This window comes from Protopterus annectens, chromosome 13.part0, assembly GCF_019279795.1.
Source record: "Protopterus annectens isolate FY-2018-M chromosome 13.part0, PAN1.0, whole genome shotgun sequence".
Lineage (NCBI taxonomy): Eukaryota > Metazoa > Chordata > Ceratodontiformes > Protopteridae > Protopterus > Protopterus annectens.
Genome location: NC_056747.1, coordinates 272,900,469 through 272,923,904, shown reverse-complemented (window position 1 = coordinate 272,923,904; position 23,436 = coordinate 272,900,469). Strand labels below are relative to the sequence as shown.

General features: G+C 45.2%; 1 protein-coding gene across 1 annotated transcript in view; it reads left to right on the top strand.

Annotated features, from left to right (window-relative positions):
* LOC122787233 (cell wall protein DAN4-like) overlaps positions 1–23,436 on the top strand; it is a 1,236,685-nt gene that overhangs the window by 1,064,331 nt on the left and 148,918 nt on the right. The window contains exon 3 of the mRNA XM_044053833.1: positions 9,100–9,150. Within this exon, the coding sequence (XP_043909768.1) occupies positions 9,100–9,150 (51 nt within the window). The remainder of the gene's footprint in view (positions 1–9,099; positions 9,151–23,436) is intronic.

Below are 23,436 nucleotides of genomic sequence, written 5' to 3'. Positions count from 1 at the left end.
TCATCCTATCCACATTGGCTTTGGATAGGCTCTGGGAGGACCTGACAAAGGACGAGGTACAGGGGTGACATGACATCATCAGTGTTAGTTGGAGAAAAGGTGAATGGAGCCAGGGGAAAATGGGCTGTGGAGAAAATTGAAGAGATCGGGTTCTTGGAGATTTAATTGTCACCACAGTCAGATGCGAGGAGGTCAAATTTGATCTTTTTGCAGTTTTGGCAGGTGGATCTAAGATTGGAGCTGTTTTTGGAAAATGGTTGGGAGACTGTTTTCTGTGTTCCCTAGTCTCCAAGGAAGGCTTTTATTTCTTGGTGGGGGGTTGAGTCCCTGAAACGATGCACCAGAAAAAGTAGCAGAAAAGGGGAATAATCCTTTCAAGACTAATTTGTTACGGCTGTCAGTCAAGGCCCTAGTGTTAAATACTGCACAAATGCAGCATGGAGTATCAAGGTGGGCCACTCCCAAACAGTATACACACTCCCTGTGGGCATTAGAATTTGGTATCTTATGCCCACAGCAAGTGCACATTTTAAAACCAGTAGGTGTTTCTACCATATTAAGAGAAAAATTATGGCAGAAAACAGGAAGACAAGAAAAGTTTTATTTTACTGAAAAAAAATTAAAGTAAAGGAAGGAAGGTTGAGAAAGAAACTAAGACAGAAAGAACAATAAAAGCAAATTACACTTACATACCACTAGAAAACACCCTAGAAGCTCGAGAGAGTAGGATCTGCATCTGAACCATTGAGGTGACAAACAAGATCTGAAGTATTACAATGTTCTGGGGCATTATGGATAAAGTGAGGAGGTCAAGAGTTGAATTTCAGAGTCTGAGTAAATGCATCTGAGCTGTAGCCGAGATTGGATCCGAGACCCATCAGTTGAGTAATGAATGAAAATCAGATCATTAGAAATAGATGCAGTTATAGATCTATAATTTTTCCTGTGTAAGAAAAGATCCTTGAGCTAAGTTGTCTACTTGACATCCAAGGAACACACTTTTGTGTGAAGGAGTCAAGAAAGACTTTTGAATGTTCTCTTGGAATTCCAGCTTGTGAAAAAGATCTGTCACCCAAGATAGAGATTCCTGTCACTTAGAAAAAGATTCTGCAAAGATAAGCAAATCGTATACATATGGAAAAATGTGGATACTGTTTAGCCTGCAGTGAACTGTAACTAGAGCTATACACTTTGTGGATAGTCTAATGGGTAAGGTGGAGAACTGATAATGTGATCTAGACTCAGAAAACCTTAAGAAGTGTCCAACGTCTAGATGAGTAGAGATATGAGGATAAGCATCTTTTCAGTCTTGTGTTATCAGGAAACTTGAAAGAGGAAGAAGATGTAACAGGTAATGAAGCAACATCCTTTTGAATTTGGGTACTATCACAAACAGGTGTAGGAAAGAAAGATTCAGAACTGGTCTTCAAGCATTTTTTTTTCTTTGGCACTGGGAAAATCCTTGATTAAAAATCCCTCCCCACATGGGAAAGAGGAACATATTCTATCACTTCTTGGAATGGGATGTGATGAAGAACTGGTGGTAACAAAACAGTCTGATCTTGAGGATGAAGAATGAGCCCCCCCCCCCCCCCCCAGAAAAGAGGAATTTACTCACGCTGCCATTTGTAACCTTGATGAATGATTTTCAGAACCCATTTGTCTGAAACTATCTGTTGCCAAAGAGAAAAATGTGTCTTCAGACTTTTTGGAAGAAAATAAACAGGCCCAGGTAGGGAGGGGGCATAAGGTCTCTTGAATAGTCATTCAGACTTGTACTGTCCTTGGTTTTGGGAGTTTCAACACATCTTTTTGGAACCCCCCCCCCCCTTGCCCTTTTTTTTTTAAATGTCTGTTTACCTGTATTTTGTTGAGATTAAGCAAACAACCAACAACCAAGGAATGGGACCAGTAACTAAAAATGGTTTGTGTATAAAAAGAACAAGTTCAGTCCCAACAAGGCAGAAAAATTAAAACACCAAATTAAAATAAAAATAAAGTTTAATAACACATAATAAGCGCTTTCACGGTTGATAACCGCTTCATCAGACAACTACATAAGGACACAATACAGTTTAAAAAGCAATGATGACCAATGAAAAAAGCAGCTTAATTAATAAATAAAAGCAATTACAACATTTAAAGTGCTAGTGTGCTATTAATGTTTTAAAGGTCTCTGTTTTAAAAATGGTTTTAATGAAACCATGTCATTGATGCCGGGGTAGGAGTCAGTCATCCTTAAAGAACAAAATCCATTTTTGTTGACAGGCTTCTGTCTTACATTTCAGATCACCACCCCTGCTCCCTTCTAGTACTTGAAACGGTGGCTTTCTCCTGCTTCAATGACATGTTTGGCCAAGGCACTAGTACTCTTACAATTCCTGATATCATGTTAGGTGTTCTGGAATCCTATCTCTGAAGGGGCGGTTCGTTTTCCCTATATAGTAGGCATCACATGCAACACACTTAGAATAATACACAATGTTTCTAGTACTACAATCTGCATAAAAATGAAACTCAACAGAACATCTAAGTATAGGATGTCCATAGCTTGGTGCACTATATATATGCTTATATGCCTCACAGTGTCTACATGGAAAGCTACCAAACCTTTGGGATTCTAATAGCAGGCTCTTTCCTATAGCAGAGTTGCTGTTTAACTGTTCTGTTATTCTTAAATGAAAAAGTGGGTTTATTATCAACAGTATCTCTCAGGTCATGATCAGCATACAAAATGTTCCAATTCTTTTTTATAATACTACAGCATGTGTTCACGTCACTGGAGAAAGTCAGTGGGAACCTAATCTTCCTACCAATCTTCTCTCCCTGTGACGTGGAGGGTATGGATACCTCCAAAAAAATGGTTTACCTCTGGTATTTCTATCAAGATATGCCAGCCTGATACATTCATCCACTTCTCTCTCACTATACCCTCTCTCTAGAAAATCTTGCTTCAGTTTAGCAAATGCTGCATTTAACTCAGTGTCATCATTATGCAACCTCATCAACCTCAAAAAATGCCCCTTAAGAACATTCCGTGGAATATGTCTAGGGTGCATGCTTCATCTGTGTACCAGAGCATTCTTCCTCACATCTTTCCTGAACAAACCTGTATAAAAAACTACCCAATTCACTCTTGTTGACGGTCACATCAAGAAATGAAATGCTTGAATGTGAGTGTGTAACAGTAAATTTCAAAAAAGTTGTGGTAGTATGTAAGTAATCTACAAAGGACAGAAGGCTCTGTGTATTGCCTTGCCACAACAAAAAAAACATCATCGACAAAACGTCTATACCACAAAAGTGAATGGTTTCTATTAAAAACCATGTCAGTCTCCCATTTGGCCAGCATTAGGTTGGCATAGCTATTAGCACATGCCATGCCCATAACCACGCCAACCTTATGCAGATAATAGTCTTTACCAAACATAAACACATTGTTCTCTAGAACAGTCTCAATAAGTTCACATATCAGCCTCACCTTGACATCAGCATAATATTTACCTTCAGTCAATAACCCCCTAATATTTTCAACACCCCAGCCATTTGGTATCATGGTATTGGGTAGACCAGACAGATTCTACAAAGTGTCTGCCAAGGAGCAGTACCTTTTCAAAAACCCTCCAGCAGATCCTGCAGTCATTGCAGTGTCACCTGCTAAGTCCTCTAGGCGACTACCTTCCTCTTCCCTGTTTCCAACAGATAAATATAGTAAATTTATGGACAGATTAGGGAAGAAAGTATATACTTCTGCCACCTTGGCCATTATGGCTATTAATTATCAGACCCATATGGCCATGTTTGCTTTAGATTCCCTGACCAAGGCATCTACTCTTCTGTCTGAGGTTCCAGAGTCTCCTGTTAAGGCTCAGTTAAGTACCCTTCTGTCCACATCTCTCAAGTGACCAGACACTCCATTAAGTGCAGCTATGATGCTGTCAAAGCTTCTTCTAAGTCTGCTGCTTCTGACTCTGTGTTAAGGAGGTTTTAATGGTTGAGAATTCAGCCCTTAGCTTTGGATGTCCAAGTTAAGTTCTTGGATGCACCCTTGGACAAGAAAGCTCTCTTTGGATCTGCCTCTGCAGAACTACTTAAGTCTCTAAAGGAAAAAGGTAAAGACTTAACACATTTAAAACATTTACTAGTCTCAACTCTCCCCAGATTTCATAGAAATTACCCCCAAAGACCTAGCTTTGTCAAGAGGCAGTCCTCTCATCCCTGTACAACTCAGTCCAGGGGACGGAGGCATACCAGAAAACAATCTGCCCCCAGGTCTTCAACCACCTCCACTCCATCATCCTTTTGGAGGCAGCTATACCAGGACAGAGCTCCTGTACTGTGACTCTCATCTCTTAACCAGTTCCACCTCCTATCCCTATGTCTAACCCTCCTGGCAGAAAATCACCTCTGACAAGTGGGTGCTTTCCATCATCGAGAGGGGATACTTTGACTTGGTGGGCTACTCCACCCTTCCAGGGAATACCTCAACCCCCTCACAATCAGCTGCCACTGTTTCCCTCTATCCTGAGCCAACGTCTATCTCAGGGGACTATAGAAAAAGTGGCAGAGGATCAGTTAGCCAAGGGATTTTATTCAAGGATGTTTTTGGTCCCAAGAATAGATGGCCCTTGGAGACCCATACTCGACTTATCCCACCTCAGTCTCTTTCTCAAAGTGCCCACTTTCAAAATGCTCACATTGCAGCACCTCCTTCCCCTCATACCTCAGCAAGCATTCATGGCCTGCCTGGATCTGAAGGATGCTTACCTACATATCTCCATCTTTCCACCTTACAGAAAATATTTACATTTCTCAGTGGGTTCATCACATTTTCAGTTCTCTGCCTTATCCTTTGGCCTCTTTACAGCACTAAGAGTATTCACAAAGTGCCTAGCCTCAGCCACTGCACACTGCAGACTGCAGACCATACAAATTTATCCCTACTTGGACGATCTTCTTATTTTGCATCAGGATCCAATAACCCTGTCCCAACACTTGGACATGGTTTGCAAGTTTCTACAGAGTCTAGGCTACACAGTGAATTGCCTAAAGTCTCAAACAACTCCTTTCTAAGACCTTGTCTTCCTGGGGTGCAGGATAAGGACAGGCTTGATTTTAGTCTTTGTCCCTCCCCAGAAAGTGGAATTTCTTTCTCTGTTCTTCCACTCCCTGCTACCTCTAACTACCATCTCAGCTAGGGAATTTCTCAGGATACTAGGGTACATTGCCTCCTTGATTCCCCATGATCCCTCTAGCCAGAATGCACATGAGGAAGTTTCACTGGGTCTTGAGAAACTCTTGGAGCCAACACTCTCATCCCTTGGAAACAAAACTTCCTCTTCTTCCCTGTTTAAAAAGGAAACTCTCCTGGTGGATTGCCACCATTACCCTTAATCAAAGGGTACCCTTGCAGATTCCCCCACCCAAACAGCATCTATACACAGAGGCGTCAGATTTAGGTTGAGGAGCCATCCTACACCATGCCAACAACCAGCACAAAGTCCAGGGGGGAGTGGACCATTCAAGAAAAGAAGGACCACATCAACCTAAAAGAGCTAAAGGTCCTATTCTTGGCTATGCAGGCCTTTTAAGACATCCTTCTGTCAGGCACCCTGAAGGTCACCACAGACAGCATGACAGTCCTGTGGTACATAAACAAGCAAGGAGGAACAAAGTCTCACCCCCTCTGCAGTCTGGCTATACAGTTATGGTCCCTGGCAGCAGCAGTTCAAATTCACTTGCAGGCAGTTTACATTCCATCAGAAGAAAATGGGATGAAAGACAACTTGAGCAGATCCTTAACACCCTCCCATGAACGGATGCTTCACAGGAAGGTATTTCAGGATCTAATTCACAGGTGGGGTATTCTTCAGTCAGATTTGTTTGCCTCCTCCCAGAACAAACAGATGCCCCTCTTCTGCACAAGGCTCCCCATCCACAAGTATGGAGGGTGGATGCCATCTCCTTTTCATGGGAGGGAATGTTCCTTTATGCCTTCTGCTGGTGACTCCCTTTTGGCCAAGACAGCATTGGTTTCCCCTACTCTACCTTTTAGCCCACGACAATCACCACAGGTTACCTCACCACTTTGAACTACTTACACAAGTCACGGGATTCCTTATTCACCGCCACCTACTCAATCTCAAACTGACACTGTAGGTGATAGGGTTCTGATCCCCTTTAGGCACCTATACTCAGAGGACATACTCAATGTCCTGCAGGAGGCCAGAAAACCAAGTACTAGGAGAAATTACTTATTAAAGTGGAAAAGATTCTCCCACTGGTGCCTCAAGAGAAAACAGGACCCATTTCTAGTTTTTGCACCATTGGTCCTTTCCTGCCTATGTGAGTTACTACATTTGGGCCTGACTTACTCATCAGTAAAAATACACTGCTCTGTTATTTCTGCTTCCTTGACTCCACCTCTAGCTTCCAGGTTGGAAGTCAAGCTGTTTTTGAAATGAGTTCTTCACATAAGACCTCCTCGTTAGACTATTCCTCCTCCTTGGGACCTTAACTTTGTGCTGGAAAAGCTTACCTTGGCCCCTTTTGAGCCAGCCCACTCATCCTCCCTTAAATTCTGTACATGGAACACAGTTTTGCTATTGGCCCTTACTTCTGCCAGGAGGGTCTCTGAGATCCAAGCATTATGGCTTCTCCTCCCTATCTTATTTTTCATAAGGATATGGTTTGTCTCAGAACTAACCCTTCATTCATGCCAAATGTAGTTAATGAAATTTCCTTAAACCATACCATCAATCTGCCTGTTTTTTACTCTCAGCCATAGAACTCCGCAGAAAGGGCTTTGCATTCCCTGGATGTTCATAGGCAACTGAGGTTCTACTTAGATAAGACAAAACCTGTCCAACAGTCCAACCAGTTTTTTGTCTTCTTCCATTCTAGAGCCCTTAGCAAGGCAGTGTCTAAACCCACAATTGCCTCTTGGATTTCTAATGCGATAGCCTTTTGCTATTCATTTCATGGAAAGCAACTGAGTTCACCTGTGAAGGCCCATTCCACCACAGCTGCTTCCTCCTCAACAGCCTTCTTCAAGGACGTTGATCATGCTTCTATCCTTGAGGCTGCAACTTGGTCTTTTGTACATACCTTTACCAGGCATTGCAATTGGATCTGATCTCCAGGGCTAGAGCAGGGTTTGCTAGGTCAATCCTGCAGGGTCTCATTGACTCTGCTCCCCTACCTACCTCCCATGCAACTTCCTACAGATCTGCGGTACTCTCCTTAAGGTTATAAACACTGTAACTTGAGAATAGAAGGACATAGAATAGTTGCGTAAGAACTTACCATAACCATAGATGTCCTTTTCTTCCATGTTACAATATTTAATCTCACCCACCTCCCCCTTTTTTCTTGGACATACTTATAGCACTGTTTTGGTGTACCTGGGAAAATTAAGCTTGGGTTCTTTCCCTCTGCTCCTGGGGTCACTCTGTCTCTGTGTTGCAGCCAATTTCTGAGTTGGGTACAGGCAGACATCACAGATATAGCCAATTGTCAGTTTATGGCCCCTACATGCAGTGTCGCATGTACCCCGCCTTCTAAAACTTTGGTATACTGGCTGATTGTCCGGTGCTGCAGGCAGCAGCTCCCTAAGGTTATGAATACTGCAACAGGGTAGAAAAGGACATCTATGGTTATAGTAAGTTCTTACACAACTATTCTTTTGTCTTGTTAAAAAAGCTAAAATACTGACATTAAGGTTTTAATTTGGAAAATGCATGACAGTTCCATATCAGCACATTTATTTTTGTTTTCTTTTTTTTTTTTTTGGCATTTTGCTTATAAACTATCAAACCCCGCCACATCAATGCTCATTTATTTCTTATCACCAGGAAGAGAGCTAGTCATGTGCACCTGCCATCCAGGTAGCCATGTGTTATCTTCCATTTTTTCTGGCCATGGTTCCTACCCTAGTGTCTGACGTATGAGTTGGCAGGTATGAGTACCTGATGTACCTCACCTGTGATTATGCACATTCCTGGGTTCATTCTATGAAATTTATAATGCAGATGCAGCTTTGCATAGCCAAGGGCATATCCATTGCTCATAAGCTCATGCACTGCATGCTGTGTAACTCAGTCTCCAGAAATTCTGACATTGCAAAGGGCTCGACCTCCCCTCCCTCATGATGGGTGGAGCCATTGTCTACCATGCACTCTCAACATCTATTATGCGCTTCACAAGTGCCTGGGTTAATAGTAATTCCTGTGTCACCTGCTTAAGACTGCACAGCAGAGCCACATAAAGTACAACCTGATGGTCAGCATAATGGCTATAATTTGGAGCAGTGGCCTTGTATAAATGCAGCAACAGAATAGCAAGTGATATAATTACAGGAATAGGCAGAGTTATCTGTTGCTTGATAATTGCTTCAGCAACCTTTTTGCCTAAAGTTTGGCATTATTGTTACATTTTTGTTACACATTGTTAAATGTTGGTAGATAAATACCTTGACAGCTAGACAGGTAGCTGGAAAGGGAGACAGGCAGACATTTAATTGATAGATTACATTAAATGGATAAATAGATTATTAATTTCATTTGTAAGATGGGCTGCCTCCCAGCTCTTCTGCACTTAGGTATTTAAAAGATGTAGAATGTGTGTGTAGGGAGGATACAGGTGGTACCAGCTCCTTAAAAATTGTGGAAACAGAAAATCTGAATAAGTTAGTAAGCAGCTGTTGTCATTCCAAATGTATGTATTGATACATATAAACAACTGATCCTCCAATTTTAATAGCATTTAGAATGATCAGATTGACAAATTCAACAGATCTCCATTTGCATTCATCCTTAATTAGCATTATGACTCAAGCAAGCTGAAAAACTTCCTTAAAGTATTTGAGTTTTATGTATTTGAATATATTGTTATAACAGACCTTAACATGCCACTAGCAGAATAAACCACATGCAGATTACTTACTGAAAGTTTTTTATAAACTGTTCTAAGGATTGACAAGATAGTCTAACTCATCTATATTTTATTGTTACATCCATATGCTATTATATCTGACTATACTTGAGACTTGTTTGAAAACTGTGCAAAATTATTTCTCTCTTTTTTGTTTTTTTTTTTCAGCCCAGCAAGCAGCTAACAGCACATTGAACAACACCAGCAGCACATCTGAAGGTATGAGTATAAGGAAATATAAACACTGAGCAGAGAGCAACTAGCACTTCCAGTTAATTTCTACAGGTGCATCCTGAGAGGCACTAATATAGAATTAATGGATGTGCCTAACTTTAGATGTGCAAGTCAAGGCCAGAAACAGCTGCGTAATATGGGAAGCAGTAGAACATCATATGCCATGGCATTCATTACTCAATTTCCATTCCATGTAGTCTAATAACTATGCCATCTGGAACCAGACATTGGGATAATGACCCTGATGAGTAGCTGCAGTGTCCGTTTTAATACCTTCTTCCCTACGTTTGCAGTCCTTTATATTTCTTGTAGCATTGGACTGAGAGGTGGTACCATAGCTCTCAACCAATCAGGAATAAATCTCAACCAAGTCAGGGACAAATCCAGAAATAAAGAGGGAAACGTTTAAAATATTAGCAGTACTAACTTGAGACATTGCAAAATAAAATAATGTGAAGTAAATAGAAGTTATGTTCTTACCATAACGTTCCATGTTAGTTGTCTTCTTCTCGCCTTCTTTCTTGCTGGATGGGTTCGGAGCCAACCTCGGCTCCGACTCGGCCACTCTAAAAGCTCGAGAGTTGGATCCACCGGCTCGAGGCTCCCCTTATATCCCACAATGCTAGGCGGTATTACCTCAGATCTCATTTGTAAGCTAGGCCCAGCCAATAATAAAAACCAGAACTACTGGAAATGGGAGAACCCACCTCTATAAAAAGGAAGGGAAGAAGGTGACCTGAAGCCTGATCAAGGAATATATGCACAGCAGAGCATATACCTATAGCAATAGAGGTGGTAGAAAGAGAGGTCACAATCAAACTCCTCTAGGTCTGTCCAGGCTAGGGGGAAGGAGGGTGGGACGCAAGAAAGAAGGCGAGAAGAAGACAACTAACATGGAACGTTATGGTAAGAACATAACTTCTATATGTTAAGTTGTCTATCTCGCCTTCATTCTTGCTGGATGGGACCGCGTCCCTAGCACCTTGTCCCGGTGGCCTATCGGAACAGACTCTTGAGAACAGTGGAACCAAAGTTAGCTCTATGTCTAGAAGCTAAATCCAACTTATAATGAGAAATGAAAGTGTGAGGAGTAGCCCAAGTAGCCGCTGCACAAATGGTGTCAATAGGCAGCCTGTCTTGGAAGGCTATAGAAGTAGCCAAAGCTCTGGTGGAGTGGGCCTTAGGTTTGTTAGGCAGCTTTTGGTGTCTAATTTCATAAACAAAGGAAATCAGAGATGTTAGCCATCTGGAGAGTGATACCTTCGAAAGTGAAAGTCCCTTTCTGCCTTCTGCATAAGAGACAAACAACTGGTCAGTTTTTTCTGATCTGTTTGGTCCTATCCAAATAATACCTTAACTGACGATGAACATCTAGCCAATGCAATTTTTGTTCAGACCTGTTAGAAAAGTTAGGAAAAAACACAGGGAGGTCAATGCTTTGATTTAGGTTAGACGCAGAGGCTACTTTAGGTAAAAAAGATGGATTGGTTCGTAAGGACACCCTGTCTTTATGAAACAATAGATACGGTGGTCGACTGCTGAGTGCATGAAGTTCTGAGACCCTTCTAGCTGAAGTAATGGCTACCAGAAAGAGAGTCTTCCAGGATAGCAATTTCAACGAACAGGAAGCTGCAGGTTCGAAAGGGGGAAGAATCAAAGATGTGAGAACTAAATTAAGGTCCCAAGAAGGAGGAGAATTTCTTATAGGAGGTCTGAGAAGAAAAACTCCCTTCAAAAAAGCTTTGCAAAGCTTGTGAGACATGATGGCAGAATCTGAAATGCCCACATGAAAGTTAGATATAGCTGCCAATTGAACTTTGAGAGTAGAAGGAGATGAACCTGCGTGAAAGAGTTCAGCTAGAAAATCAAGAACTATTTGGATGGGAGCAGTGAAAGGATCTAAGTCCCTTCCTTGAGCCCAATAGGCAAAACGTTTCCACTTACTAAGATAACTCTTTCGAGTGGAAGATTTATGGGAAGCTATCAAAATATCTCGAACAGTGTGAGATATTTGAGGAAGCCTGGCTAAGGTTGGAACTGGAGGAACCAAGCAGTGAGGTTCAAAGATGGGAGGGAGCGATGAAACTGACCCGACTGATGGATCAAAAGATCTGGAACTAGGTCCAGATGCCAGGGTTGCTCCAACAGAAATTGATGTAGAAAGGGGAACCAAACCTGTCGAGGCCAGTAAGGAGCAATGAGGATCAATGAGGCCTTCTGAGCGATAGCTTTCTGTATCACTTGAGAGATTAGTGGGAAGGGAGGGAATGCATACAGAAGTCCCCGGGGCCAAACTTGGACTAGAGTGTCTCCGCTGGGCTGGCCTGGTAAGGGGAAGAGGGTGAAATAATCTTTGCACTTGCTGTTTTGGGGAGTAGCAAAAAGGTCGCAGCAAGGCTGACCCCACTTGAGAAAAACTTTCTCCAAGATAGAATCTTTCAGAGACCACTCGTGAGGCATGAGGATAGCTCTGCTCAACTTGTCCGCGATAAGATTGGACTTCCCGGGAATGTGCATTGCTATCAGAAAACGCTGAGAAGAAATCGCCCATTGCCACAGTCTGAGTGCTTCTCGACATAGGGGGTAGGACTTGGTTCCGCCTTGTTTGTTGATATACCACACTACAGACATGTTGTCCGTCTGAATTGCTATCGTTCCCAAGGGAAGAGAGTCTTGAAGGGCTTGCAACGCTAAAAGCACTGCTCTCATCTCTAGAACATTTATATGCAAGTGGCGTTCGATTGGTTGCCATATGCCCTGGACTGTTCTGCCCTGATAATGCCCCCCCCCCCACCTGATCAGGGAGGCGTCCGTTGTCAGAGTAGCAACCGGAGGGGGAAGGACAAAGGGTCTTCCTAGGAAGAGCTGGGGGGGAAGAAATCCACCAAAGAAGATGATTCCTGCATGCTTGCGTAATCACAATGGTGTGGGACATCGGAAGTTGCTGGTACGACCACTGTGTGAAGAGCATCCATTGAAGGATTCTCATGTGAAATCTGGCTAAAAGAAGAAGAGGGATAGCAGCCGCTATAATCCCCAGTACTTTTAGAACCAATCTGACTTTGACTCTGTTGCTGTGGAATAGAAGGGAGACCAGTTTGTGTATGTCTGCTATTCTTTGGTCTGTAAGTCTTGCAGACATGTTGACTGTATCTAGATTTGCGCCTATGAAGGTAATAACACGACAAGGCGACAAAACAGACTTTTCGCAATTTATTGAGATACCTAACTTTTGAAAAATGCGAAAGGTGTAGTCTCTGGCAATCAGAAGAAGATGCTTGGTAGGAGCTGTGAGGAGCCAGTCGTCTAAGTATGGAAACACCTGGAATCTTTGACGTCTCAGATGAGAAGCTACCACTGCCATGCATTTGGTAAACACCCGGGGGGCAGTGGTGAGTCCAAAGGGCAGGGCTCTGAATTGAAAGTGACTGGTTACCAGCCTGAAGCGGAGGAATCTCCTGGAGCGTCTGTTCATTTTTATATGATAGTACGCATCCTGAAGGTCTATAGAGCACATCCAGTTTTCCTTTCCCAATAGGGGTAGGATGGATTGTAGCGTGACCATCCGAAATCTTGTTTTCTTGACAGACTTGTTCAAGATACTGAGATCCAAAATTGGTCTCCAGTCCCCTGTTTTCTTTGGAACCAAAAAGAACCTGGAGTAGATTCCGGATCCTTGCTGGTCTGCTGGCACTGGCTGAATGGCTTTTTTTGCAAGCAGCTTTGAAATTTCCAATGCTGCTAGATCCCTTTGAGCGGGTGGAACATCTGGAAGGGATTTTTTGGATTGGTTTGGAATGCGAAAGAACGGAATGGAATAGCCTTCGGAAATGATGGACTGTACCCACTTGTCTTGAGTTAGGGATCGCCAGGCTTCAGGGTACAGTGATAATCTTCCCCCGACTGCCTCCGAAGGTGGACAGTCGGGCAACACCTCAGGGATGCTGGAAGGGCTTATCGGAAAAGGTTTCTCGATTGCCCTGGTTCTGCGGACCCCTGCCTCTAGGGCGGCGTCTACCATTATTGTTCCCCCTCTGCCTCTAGAGGGAACCGACTCTGTCGTCAGGCAAAGTTCCTTGAGATTGTTTATGAACCACATCTTTCCACTTTTCTGGCCTTTGGGGTAAGGTCTAGAAGGAGTAGAAAAACGGACTCCGACGGCAGAAAGAGTTTTGCCATCTGTCTCGCACCTTGTCAAGGTTTCTTTCACTTGAGGACCAAAAAGACGATCCATCAAACGGGGAATTAGTGAAAGACGTTTTAAAGGGGTCCGCAAAATTACACAGCCACATCCAGGCATGCCGGCGTAAGGCCACACCTGTCCCTGCGGCTCTGCTCGCTCCATCAGCCGCATATGAAAGGAGGCGCATGGAGGAGTTAGCTATAGAATTTAGGGTAGCCAGCTGAGTGTTCATCTTATCCTGAAAACCCGCAGCTGTAGGATCCTTTAACATCTCACTCGCTTCCTTGATCAGGTCTCTTTGAAGACGAGTGAAATGACAGAGGTAGTTCAGCGAACGCATAGCAAAGGTCACTGACGAAAAAATCCGCTTCCCGTACCTGTCCATAGACCTAGATTCCTTGTTAGGAGGATGGACAGGCACCGAAGGATCAGCTAGCTCCTTCTTAGTGGCAGCAGCTACCACTATAGCATCCACAGAAACTCCCTTAGTCAGAAATTGCTTATCTGCTGGTGCTGTGATAAACTTTGAAGGTCTCCTGGGGGTAGGGTCCACAGAGTCAGGAGCCGTCCAAGCCTTTTTAGCTACCACCTGCATGAGGGGGTCAAAGGGGGGGGACACCCAGGAGGTGGAAGGGCGAGAGCCAAATGCCTCAAGTTACACAGATTCATCCTCCGAAGGGTTAAGGGTTGGCCAATTTCCCCTCTGTTTCAGGATCTCTAGAATGTCTGCAAAGGAGACATCTTCAGAAGGGGAACGGGGGGAACCCTCGGAATCCTCTAAATCTGTGTCAGAGGTGACAGACTCAGGTGAGTCTATGTGCTTCCTCTTACACTTTCTCTTCCTAGGGGGCTCCCCTGCCAATTCAGGAGAGGCCTCAGAAGAGGATGAGATCCCCACAGGGGATTCTTGAGGAGCTGGCTCTCTGCGGTCTGGGATGAGGGAGTGAGTAGACATAACCTGAGGCACCGAAGAGGGAGGGGCGGACGGAGCCAACTGTGGAGTTGAACCAGGTTCCAACACACTCCGCATGACCTCGAACGCACCTCTGTCAGGCAGAGCCAGAGGTCCCCGCTCCGAAAAGCTGAAAACCTCCCTCAGCACCGACAGCGATGGCTCCAAGGCCGATGTCGGAGCCGAACTCACCAGCGCCGAAGCACCGAGAGGGAGAGCGGGGTCAGACAAGGGTCCGATGCCACTCACCCCCTCGGAGCCGACGAGGGAAGTCCGGCGCCGAGATTCCTCCAAGGAAGAAATCGGAGCCGACGACGGAGCCGAAGACAATTGTATCGGCTCCGACGGTATCACAGTCTCGGGTCCGAAACGCCCCGGCTCCGAGCTCAAAGGAGTCGGAGGAGGAATATTTTGAGAAATAGGGTTGAGCATCGACTGATGAGTCGGGCTCTGAAGCATCTGGGCCAGTACCTCAGACTTAAGAAGTCGACTCACTACCCTCTGAAGGTCATGGTCCGAAAGCCTCGAAGACCTAGAGGAGTGCGACCTATGGCTCCGTTCAGACAGCAGGGGAGAAGCTGGAGCCGAATGAACGGAGCCGAGGGACGGTGACCTTGACCTCTTCCTAGAGGTCAGCTCCGAAAGCCTGATCGGAGCCGACTTAGCAATTTCCAAAACCTCGGCTCCGGCCGGAGCCGAGGGAACCACCGAAGTGGAAGTTAGAGTCTCATCGGCTCCAGCCGGAGCCGATGCAGGAGTAGACTTAGAAGTCTTAGGTGCCGACTCAGTAACTGGAGCCGAAGACCTAGAAGCCTTAGAGGGTTTGCCCGAAGATGCAGTCGGGGGACCCTCAGGCTTTAACAAGCCCCGTAAAATAAGCTTGTTCTTTCTTTCCTGCAGGACTCTAGGGCTGAAGCCATGGCATACAGCACAAGAGTCCTGCAGGTGTAAAGGTCCCAGGCAGTAGACACAAGAAGTGTGACCGTCTGTCAGAGACATTTTCTGACAGCACGAGTCACACTTCTTGAAGCCTGAGACCTTTGAATCCTTAGACATGACACAAAACAAGTGCAATCACACTCAACACAAACACACCGATTACACTGTAGAGTAAGTAAAGGTAATTTAAACTAATTTAAACTAACTTAAACTGATTTAAAGTTAGTAGTTTAGAAATCTTAAGTCCCTACAGAAAAACACACACACACTCTCTGAGGGATAGGAGGGCCCGAAGGCCTAAGGGAAGAACAGATAAGTTCTTGTGGTAAGGAGTGGGAGAAAAACACAGGAAAGGGAATAGAAACCTTTAAAATAAGGGGATACTAACCAAAAAACTAATTTAAAAGGGGTTTACTAAGTTTTTAAAACTATTTGGTACACTAACCTGGAGCCGGTAAAAGCAACACACCTCGATAGCTGTAGCGGCAAACGAGATCTGAGGTAATACCGCCTAGCATTGTGGGATATAAGGGGAGCCTCGAGCCGGTGGATCCAACTCTCGAGCTTTTTGAGTGGCCGAGTTGGAGCCGAGGTCGGCTCCGAACCCATCCAGCAAGAATGAAGGCGAGATAGACAACTTAACATCATGCATTTTCTGAAACAAAAAAGTCTATACCTTTAATTACTATTGCTATTTATTAAGTGCAATTCACCACCTTTTCTCCAATAGTCACCAATTTAAGATGGATTAAGAGGGACAGACCTAAAATTTGAGGCAAAATTAGAGACATCCCTGAAAATCAGGGACAGCTGAGAAGTATGGGTGATACTAAAAGTGATGATGTGAGATAGTGCCAGCTATGCCAGACAGAGTAAGGCAGTGCATGTGTAACACACTCCAGCATAGCTAGCTGGAGTTTTGTAAAGAATTTTGTCATCTGTATATCAAACTGATTTGTACAGATGCTTGTGTTAAAAATGTATTTGCAAAGCTGCTTGTTTTAAAAATGTGTCAACAGTGGGTCCTGATGGACAGAAAAAAATATACATTTATATCAGACTGTACTGCTGTAACTGAGGAAATGTATGTATGTTAACAAAGGATGCTAGAAGGGGAAGGGTTAAGCTCAGCTCAGCCTACCTTAAGAAAAATAGCTAGAAATTAAATGACTTGAATTAGGCCATAAACAATTTATCTCACAGGCCTGAATGCAGCCAGGGATGCAGTAAGGCCGGGGGTCTTACTGTCCTTACTGGTAAACTAATTGCTACCCTGGGGTGCCACAGAATGGATGGTTAGTCTCTTCGGGAAGGATGAAGGTATTGGAATTGTTTTACAGTCTCTGGATGCCTTAGCAAAGCTCTAGGTGTGTACTTTGATACACCTGTGCTAGTTTCTGGTTCAGCTTCTAGTCAGGGGGTAATGTGGGAACCACAGAATCACATGACCAGATGTGATGTGATTCTATAGCCAGCACTGAAATTATTTTAGATGTTAATGAGATGTAATAGTAACACTCAGCACTCTGTTATGGGAACTGACAACAAAGACACTCATCCATTTCATCTTGCCTTGCTCTAGCCAGTAAGTAGGGAAAATAATTCTTCAATAAGTTAGGGAAATATACTGAGATTAGTTAAATATTGTTTTTATTTATCTGTCTGAATCTTTCCATCTCTGTTGTTTTTATATTTACTGTGATTGAAACTCTGGTGTTTATTGTAAATAGATATTTGGTATTTTCATGCTTTTTATTTTATTATTTATTATTAAACGTATCTAAACCTTTCACTGTGGCTGGTCTTTTAGAAAACATTTTAACCTTTGAGAGTTATTGCATTTATTTGGGTGGCATCATTGCTTCATGATACTGAAAGTCTTGCCAGCTGGTTAATACTGCCATTTGCATAAGTATTAATCTTACTAAGAGTAATTGGGTACCCTGGTAAGAGCCTTAAAGTAGCTGGCTGGAGGCAGTTCATCAACCTTACAGTCTGGGTGGAGGTGGCAGAGATGGTAAATCTGTGCCAGCCTTTCCCAGGTGTGTGTGTGCGTGTGTGTGTGTGTGTGTGTGTGTGTGTGTGTGTGTGTGTGTGTGTGTGTGTGTGTGTGTGTGTGTGTGTGAAAATCAAATTTCAAAGAGTGTATTTGTGTCATCCACTTGGAAAAGGGACACAGAGCACTGCTTTCTGCAGAGAGAAAGGTGGAGTTTTATTTGGGGCCTGGAGAGGAAAACTCATCCCCAGGCCTGGAGTGTGCCCCTGTGTTGTCTTAAGGGAAGTTGTGCTTGGTGCAGAGAGCTGACTCTGAAAATACTGTGTGTATCCATTTTTGTTCTAAGTGAATTTTCCCCACCAGTGTCAGTAGTGAGGTTTGAAGCTCCTTGATTACTGGCTCAGAGGGTCACAATAGACCTGCAGTTAACTTACTGCTATTAGGATGCAAAGGAGATGACAACTCAAAGTATACTGCATTGGACCAGAAAAGATGCAACACCATCTTGCTCTGCGCAGTGCATACAATTAAATTTGGCAGCATAGAAAAATGGTACCTTCAATGGCTGTACTTCACCATTGTTACCTACAAAATGCAACACAACTCAGCTTACAGAGCTGAGCACAGGCTTAAACTGTACTATTATTTGAAGTGCTTTTATGGGAAGTTATATCAAAGTTGTAAAGTACTCCTCAGAGATTCATTCTTGTGTTGAATAGTATAAGAGATGTTTCAGAAGAAGCAAAAGTAAAATGTTACAGAGAGCAGTGTACACATTTCTATTATTAGTAACAGTATATCAGAAATGCATAAACAGGGAAACCACAGAAACATGACAAGCAACAGATAAAATAGAACACGGGCAGATAGCTAAAATTAGAAGTTATGTACCTACCATAATGTTCCATGTTAGTTGTCTTCTCTCACCTTCTTTCTTGCTGGATGGGTTCGGAGCCGATCCTCGGCTCTGACTCGGCACTTGCTAAGCTCAAGAGCTAATTTTACCAGCTCGAGGCAACCCTATATCCCATGATGCAAGGCGTGACTACCCCAGATCTCGTTTGGTAGCTATGAAAAAACCCTGCCAGTAACCTTCTTCCCAGAAAGGAAGAAGAGGAACTAAATGTGGAAAGAAAACAAGGCAAATAACCACTAGAGAGTAGTGACACTTCCTACTGGGAGCCCATAGAAAGAATGAACCGTACCCAGAGAAGAGTACAACTTCAAGGTCTGTCCAGGCTAGGGGGAAGGAGGGAGGGACGCAAGAAAGAAGGCGAGAGAAGACAACTAACATGGAATGTTATGGTAGGTACTTAACTTCTAAATGTTAAGTTGTCAAACTCGCCTTCATTCTTGCTGGATGGGACCGCGTCCCTAGCACCTCTATCCTGGGTGGCTCAATGGAACAGACTCTTGAGAACTGTGGAACCAAACCTAGCCCTGTCCCTGGAGGCCAAGTCCAATTTGTAATGAGAGACAAAGGTGTGAGGAGTGGCCCAAGTGGCTGCCGCACAAATGGTGTCAATAGGTAGCCTATCCTGAAATGCTGTGGAAGTGGCTAGGCACCTGGTAGAATGTGCTTTTGGTTTCGAGGGCAGTTGCTTGCCCCTAAGGAGATAAACATGAGAAATGATAGATGACAGCCATCTGGATAAGGTCACCTTGGAGACCGGAAGACCTTTCCTGTTTTCTGCATAAGAAAGAAACAGTTGATCAGATTTTCTGAATTGTTTAGTTCTGTCCAAGTAATATCTGAGTTGGCGATGGACATCCAACCAATGAAGTTTCTGTTCAGCTTTGTCAGAATAATTAGGGAAAAAAACTGGCAAATCAATAGAATGGTTAATATTCGTCTGGGAAGCAACCTTGGGCAAAAAAGATGGATTAGTTCTTAAAGATACTCTATCTTTGTGGAAAACCAAGTATGGGGGACGGACACAGAGAGCCTGTAGTTCAGACACCCTCCTGGCTGAAGTAACAGCAACCAGAAAAATTGTCTTCCAGGAAAGAAATTTTAATGAGCATGTAGCAGCCGGTTCAAAGGGGGGTAGAATCAAGGATGCCAGCATTAAATTCAGGTCCCATTGCGGAGGGGGATCTTTGATTGGAGGTTTCAGGAGAAAGATCCCTCTCAGAAAGGCTTTGCAAAGCTTGTGAGACATTATGTTTTGATCCGCTAAGCCAACATGAAAATTTGAGATTGCTGCCAGCTGGACCTTAACTGTAGAGGAAGAAGAACCCGATTAAGAAATCTCAGCTAGGAAGTCCAAGACTGAATGCACTAGAGCAGTAAAGGGATCTATGTCTCTAGACTTTGCCCAGAAGGAAAAACGTTGCCATTTACTAGCATAAATCCTTCTGGTAGAAGACTTTAGAGAAGCTACTATGATATCTCGCACGGGATTAGAAATCATAGGGAGCTTGGCTAAGGAAGGAAGTGGAGCAACCAAGCAGTGAGGTTGAGAGAATGAATGGCCTGGTGCAGATGACCCGAATGGTGGGTCAGAAGATCTGGAACTAGATCCAGATGCCAAGGCTGAACCAAGAGATGACGATGCAGGGACGGAAACCAAATTTGTCGAGGCCAGTAAGGGGCAATGAGAATCAACTTGGCTCTCAATACGGTAGCTTTCTGAATCACTTGAGGTATCAGTGGGAATGGAGGAAAGGCATAAAGAAGTCCCCGGGGCCAATCCTGGGTTACAGAGTCTCTGGGGGGATGGCCTGGTAGTGGAAAGAGGGAGAAGAAGTCTGGGCATTTGCTGTTTTGGGGTGTAGCAAAAAGGTTGCAGCAAGGGATGCCCCACTTCTGAAAAATCTCGTCCACTACCGATTGTTTGAGAGACCACTCGTGTGACATGAGAATAGCTCTGCTCAGCCTGTCCGCTAAGAGGTTGGATTGATATCAGAAACCGATGAGAGGAGATTGCCCATTGCCAAAGTCTGAGAGCTTCTCGACACAGTGGATAGGACCTGGTCCCGCCCTGTTTGTTGATATACCAGACTACGGACATGTTGTCCGTCTGAACTGCAATAGTCCCTAAAGGAAGAAAGTCGCTGAGGGCTTGCAACGTTAAAAGCACTGCTCTCATCTCTAGGACATTTATGTGCAGATGGTATTCTATGGGTTGCCAAGTCCCATGAACCATCCTGCCCTGATAATGCCCCCCCCACCCGATCAGAGAGGCATCCGAAGTGACTGTGGCAACCGGGACTGGGGGAAAAAACAGTCGGCCCTGATGGAGTTGCGGAGAAGACATCCACCAGGTTAGGTGACTCTTGCACGATTGCGTGACGAAGATCTCGTGTCGCATGGGGAGCTGCTGGAAGGACCACTGGGTGAACAACATCCACTGCAGAAGACGCATGTGGAAGCAGGCTAAAGGCAGCAGTACGATGGCCGCAGCCATAAGACCTAGCACCTTCAGGACAAATCTGGCCCTGATCTTTTTGCTGAGTAATATGATCCGAACATACTTTTGGATGTCCAGAATTCTTTGGTTTGTGAGTCTTGCTGACATCCTGACAGTGTTTAATTCTGCGCCTATAAAGGTAATAGATTGGCAAGGCGACAGTGAAGATTTTTCGAAGTTTGTAGAAATCCCCATTTGGTTGCAGGTGTGAAGAGTGTAGTCTCTGGCCTTGAGAAGTTGATGCCTGGTGGTGGCAGAGAGGAGCCAGTCATCTAGATACGGAAAAACCTGGAATCCGAACCTTGCCTTTTTGACAAACTTGTTTAGTTTGCTGAGGTCTAAAATTGGTCTCCAATCTCCTGTCTTTTTGGGAACCAAAAAGAATCTTGAGTAGATTCCGGATCCTACTTGGTCTGCTGGCACTACTTGGATGGCTCTTTTGGCTAGAAGCTTTGATACTTCCAGTTTTGCCAACTCCCTTAGACCGGGTGAAACGTCCGGGAGGGATTGATGAGGAACAGGATATCTCATGAAAGGGATATTGTAACCCTCGGATATGATCGACTGTACCCATTTGTCTTGAGAAAGGGAACGCCAGGCTTTTGGGTACAGCGACAATCTTCCCCCGACTGCCTCCAAGGGTGGACAGTCGGGCAACACCTCAGGGATGCTGGAAGGGTTTATCAGAGAGAGGCTCTCTGCTACCCTGATTCTGCGAACCCCCTCTGCCCCTAGGGCGGCGTCTATTGTTATTACCCCCTCTGCCTCTGGGGGTAAACTGACCACATGCTTCCGGCGTGACTCCCTGAGATTTGCGGAACCACATTTTCCCTCCCTTCTGACCTTTGGGATAGGGTCTTGAAGGGGTGGAGAAATGGACTCCAACGGCAGAAAGAGTCTTGCCGTCTTGCTCACACCTGGTCAATGTTTCCTTCACCTGAGGTCCGAACAAAGCCGAACCATCGAAGGGAGTATTAGTGAAGGACGCCTTAAAGGGGTCTGCGAAATTACAAAGCCGCATCCAGGACTGACGCTTAAGTGCCACTCCTGTGCCTGCGGCTCTACTCGCCCCATCGGCTGCATAAGAAATGAGCCGCATAGAGGAGTTTTATAGAATTTAGGATTCCGAGCTGTGAGGCAATCTTTTCTTGAGCCCCAGCAGCTGACGGATCCTGAACTACCTCACCTAGTTCCTTGAGAATATCTCTCTGAAGCCGGGTAAAGTGACAGAGATAGTTCAGCGAATGCATAGTGAAGGTCGCTGAAGAAAACATCCGCTTACCGTACCTATCCATGGTCCTAGAGTCCTTGTTAGGAGGATGGACAGGTACAGAAGGATTGGCAAGTTCCTTCTTGGTGGCAGCCGCCACCACCATGGCATCAACAGGGACACCCTTAGTGAGAAACTGTTTGTCTGAGGGGGCTGTGATGAATTTGGAAGGCCTCCTGGGGACTGGTTCCACAGAATCCGGGGCCGCCCACGCCTTCCGAGCCACCACTTGCATGAGCGGGTCGAAAGGCGGAGACACCCAGGAGGTGGAGGTTCGAGATCCAAAAGCCTCCAGGTATACCGACTCATCCTCGGAGGGGTTAATGGAAGGCCAGTTCCCCCTCTGTTTAAGGAGTTCCAGGATGTCTGAAAATGAGACATCCTCAGAGGGGGACCGTGGGGAACCCTCCGACTCATCTAAGTCGGTATCTGATGTCGTAGACTCGGGGGAGTCAGTGTGCTTCCTCTTGCACGTCCTCTTACGCGGGGGTTCTCCTGAAGGATCAGGAGAAACCTCGGAAGAGGAAGTTCTTCCCAATGGGGAAACCTGAGGCGATGGATCTCTAGGTCCGGGAGCAAGAGAATGGGAAGAGACATCGACAGGCACCGAAGAGGGAGGTGCTAATAGAATTGACCGTGGACTCAGCTCTGGGGCCAGAACACTCATCATCACCTCAAAGGCTCCCCTTCCAGGGAGGCCAGAAGACTCCTGCTCCGAAGAAACAGGAATCCCCGGACCCACCGAAAGAGAAGGCTCCGAGGCCGATGTCGGTGCCGAGCTCACCAATGCCGAAGCTCCAAGAGGGAGAGCGGGGTCGGACAAGGGTCCAATGCCCCTCGCCCACTCGGAGCCGACAAGGGAGACCCGATGACCAGATCCCTCCAAGGAAGGTCTCATGGAGGAAATCGGAGTCGAAGACGATGGAGCCGACAGGGGAAGTATCGGCTCCAGCGCACCCACGGTCAATGTTCCTAGAAGCTCCGGCTCCGAACTCTGAAGGAGAGTCGGAGGAGGAATTTCAGGGGGGTTTGGGATAGCGGTCGTCTGCTGAGACGGGCTAGTGCCTGTGACTTTAGCAGTCTACTTACCACCCTCTCCAAGTCATGGTCTGACAGCCTAGAAGACCTTGAAGATCGGCTCTGATGGCTCCGCTCCGAAAGTAGAGGAGATCCCGGAGCCGAGCGAATCGGCTCCAGGGAAGGGGACCGATATCTCTTCTTGGAAAGAGCCATCGGAGCCGAAGACCCCTCGGTTCCAGATGGAGCCGACAACTTATCGGCACCTGTCCTTGCCAAGGATATGTCGGCTCCGGCCGGAGCCGACATCGACATAGGTGCAAGTGTATCAGAGCCAGCCTGCACTGATACCACCACCTCAGAGATAGAGAGATCGGCTCCAGCCGGAGCCGATCTCGACTCCGAAGGAGTCGGAGCCACCGCCGAAGGCTTAGAAGCCCAAGCCTGGGCTGTAGGTGGCTTAGAGGGCTTTGCCGAACCAGCCTTGATCGGGGAACCCTC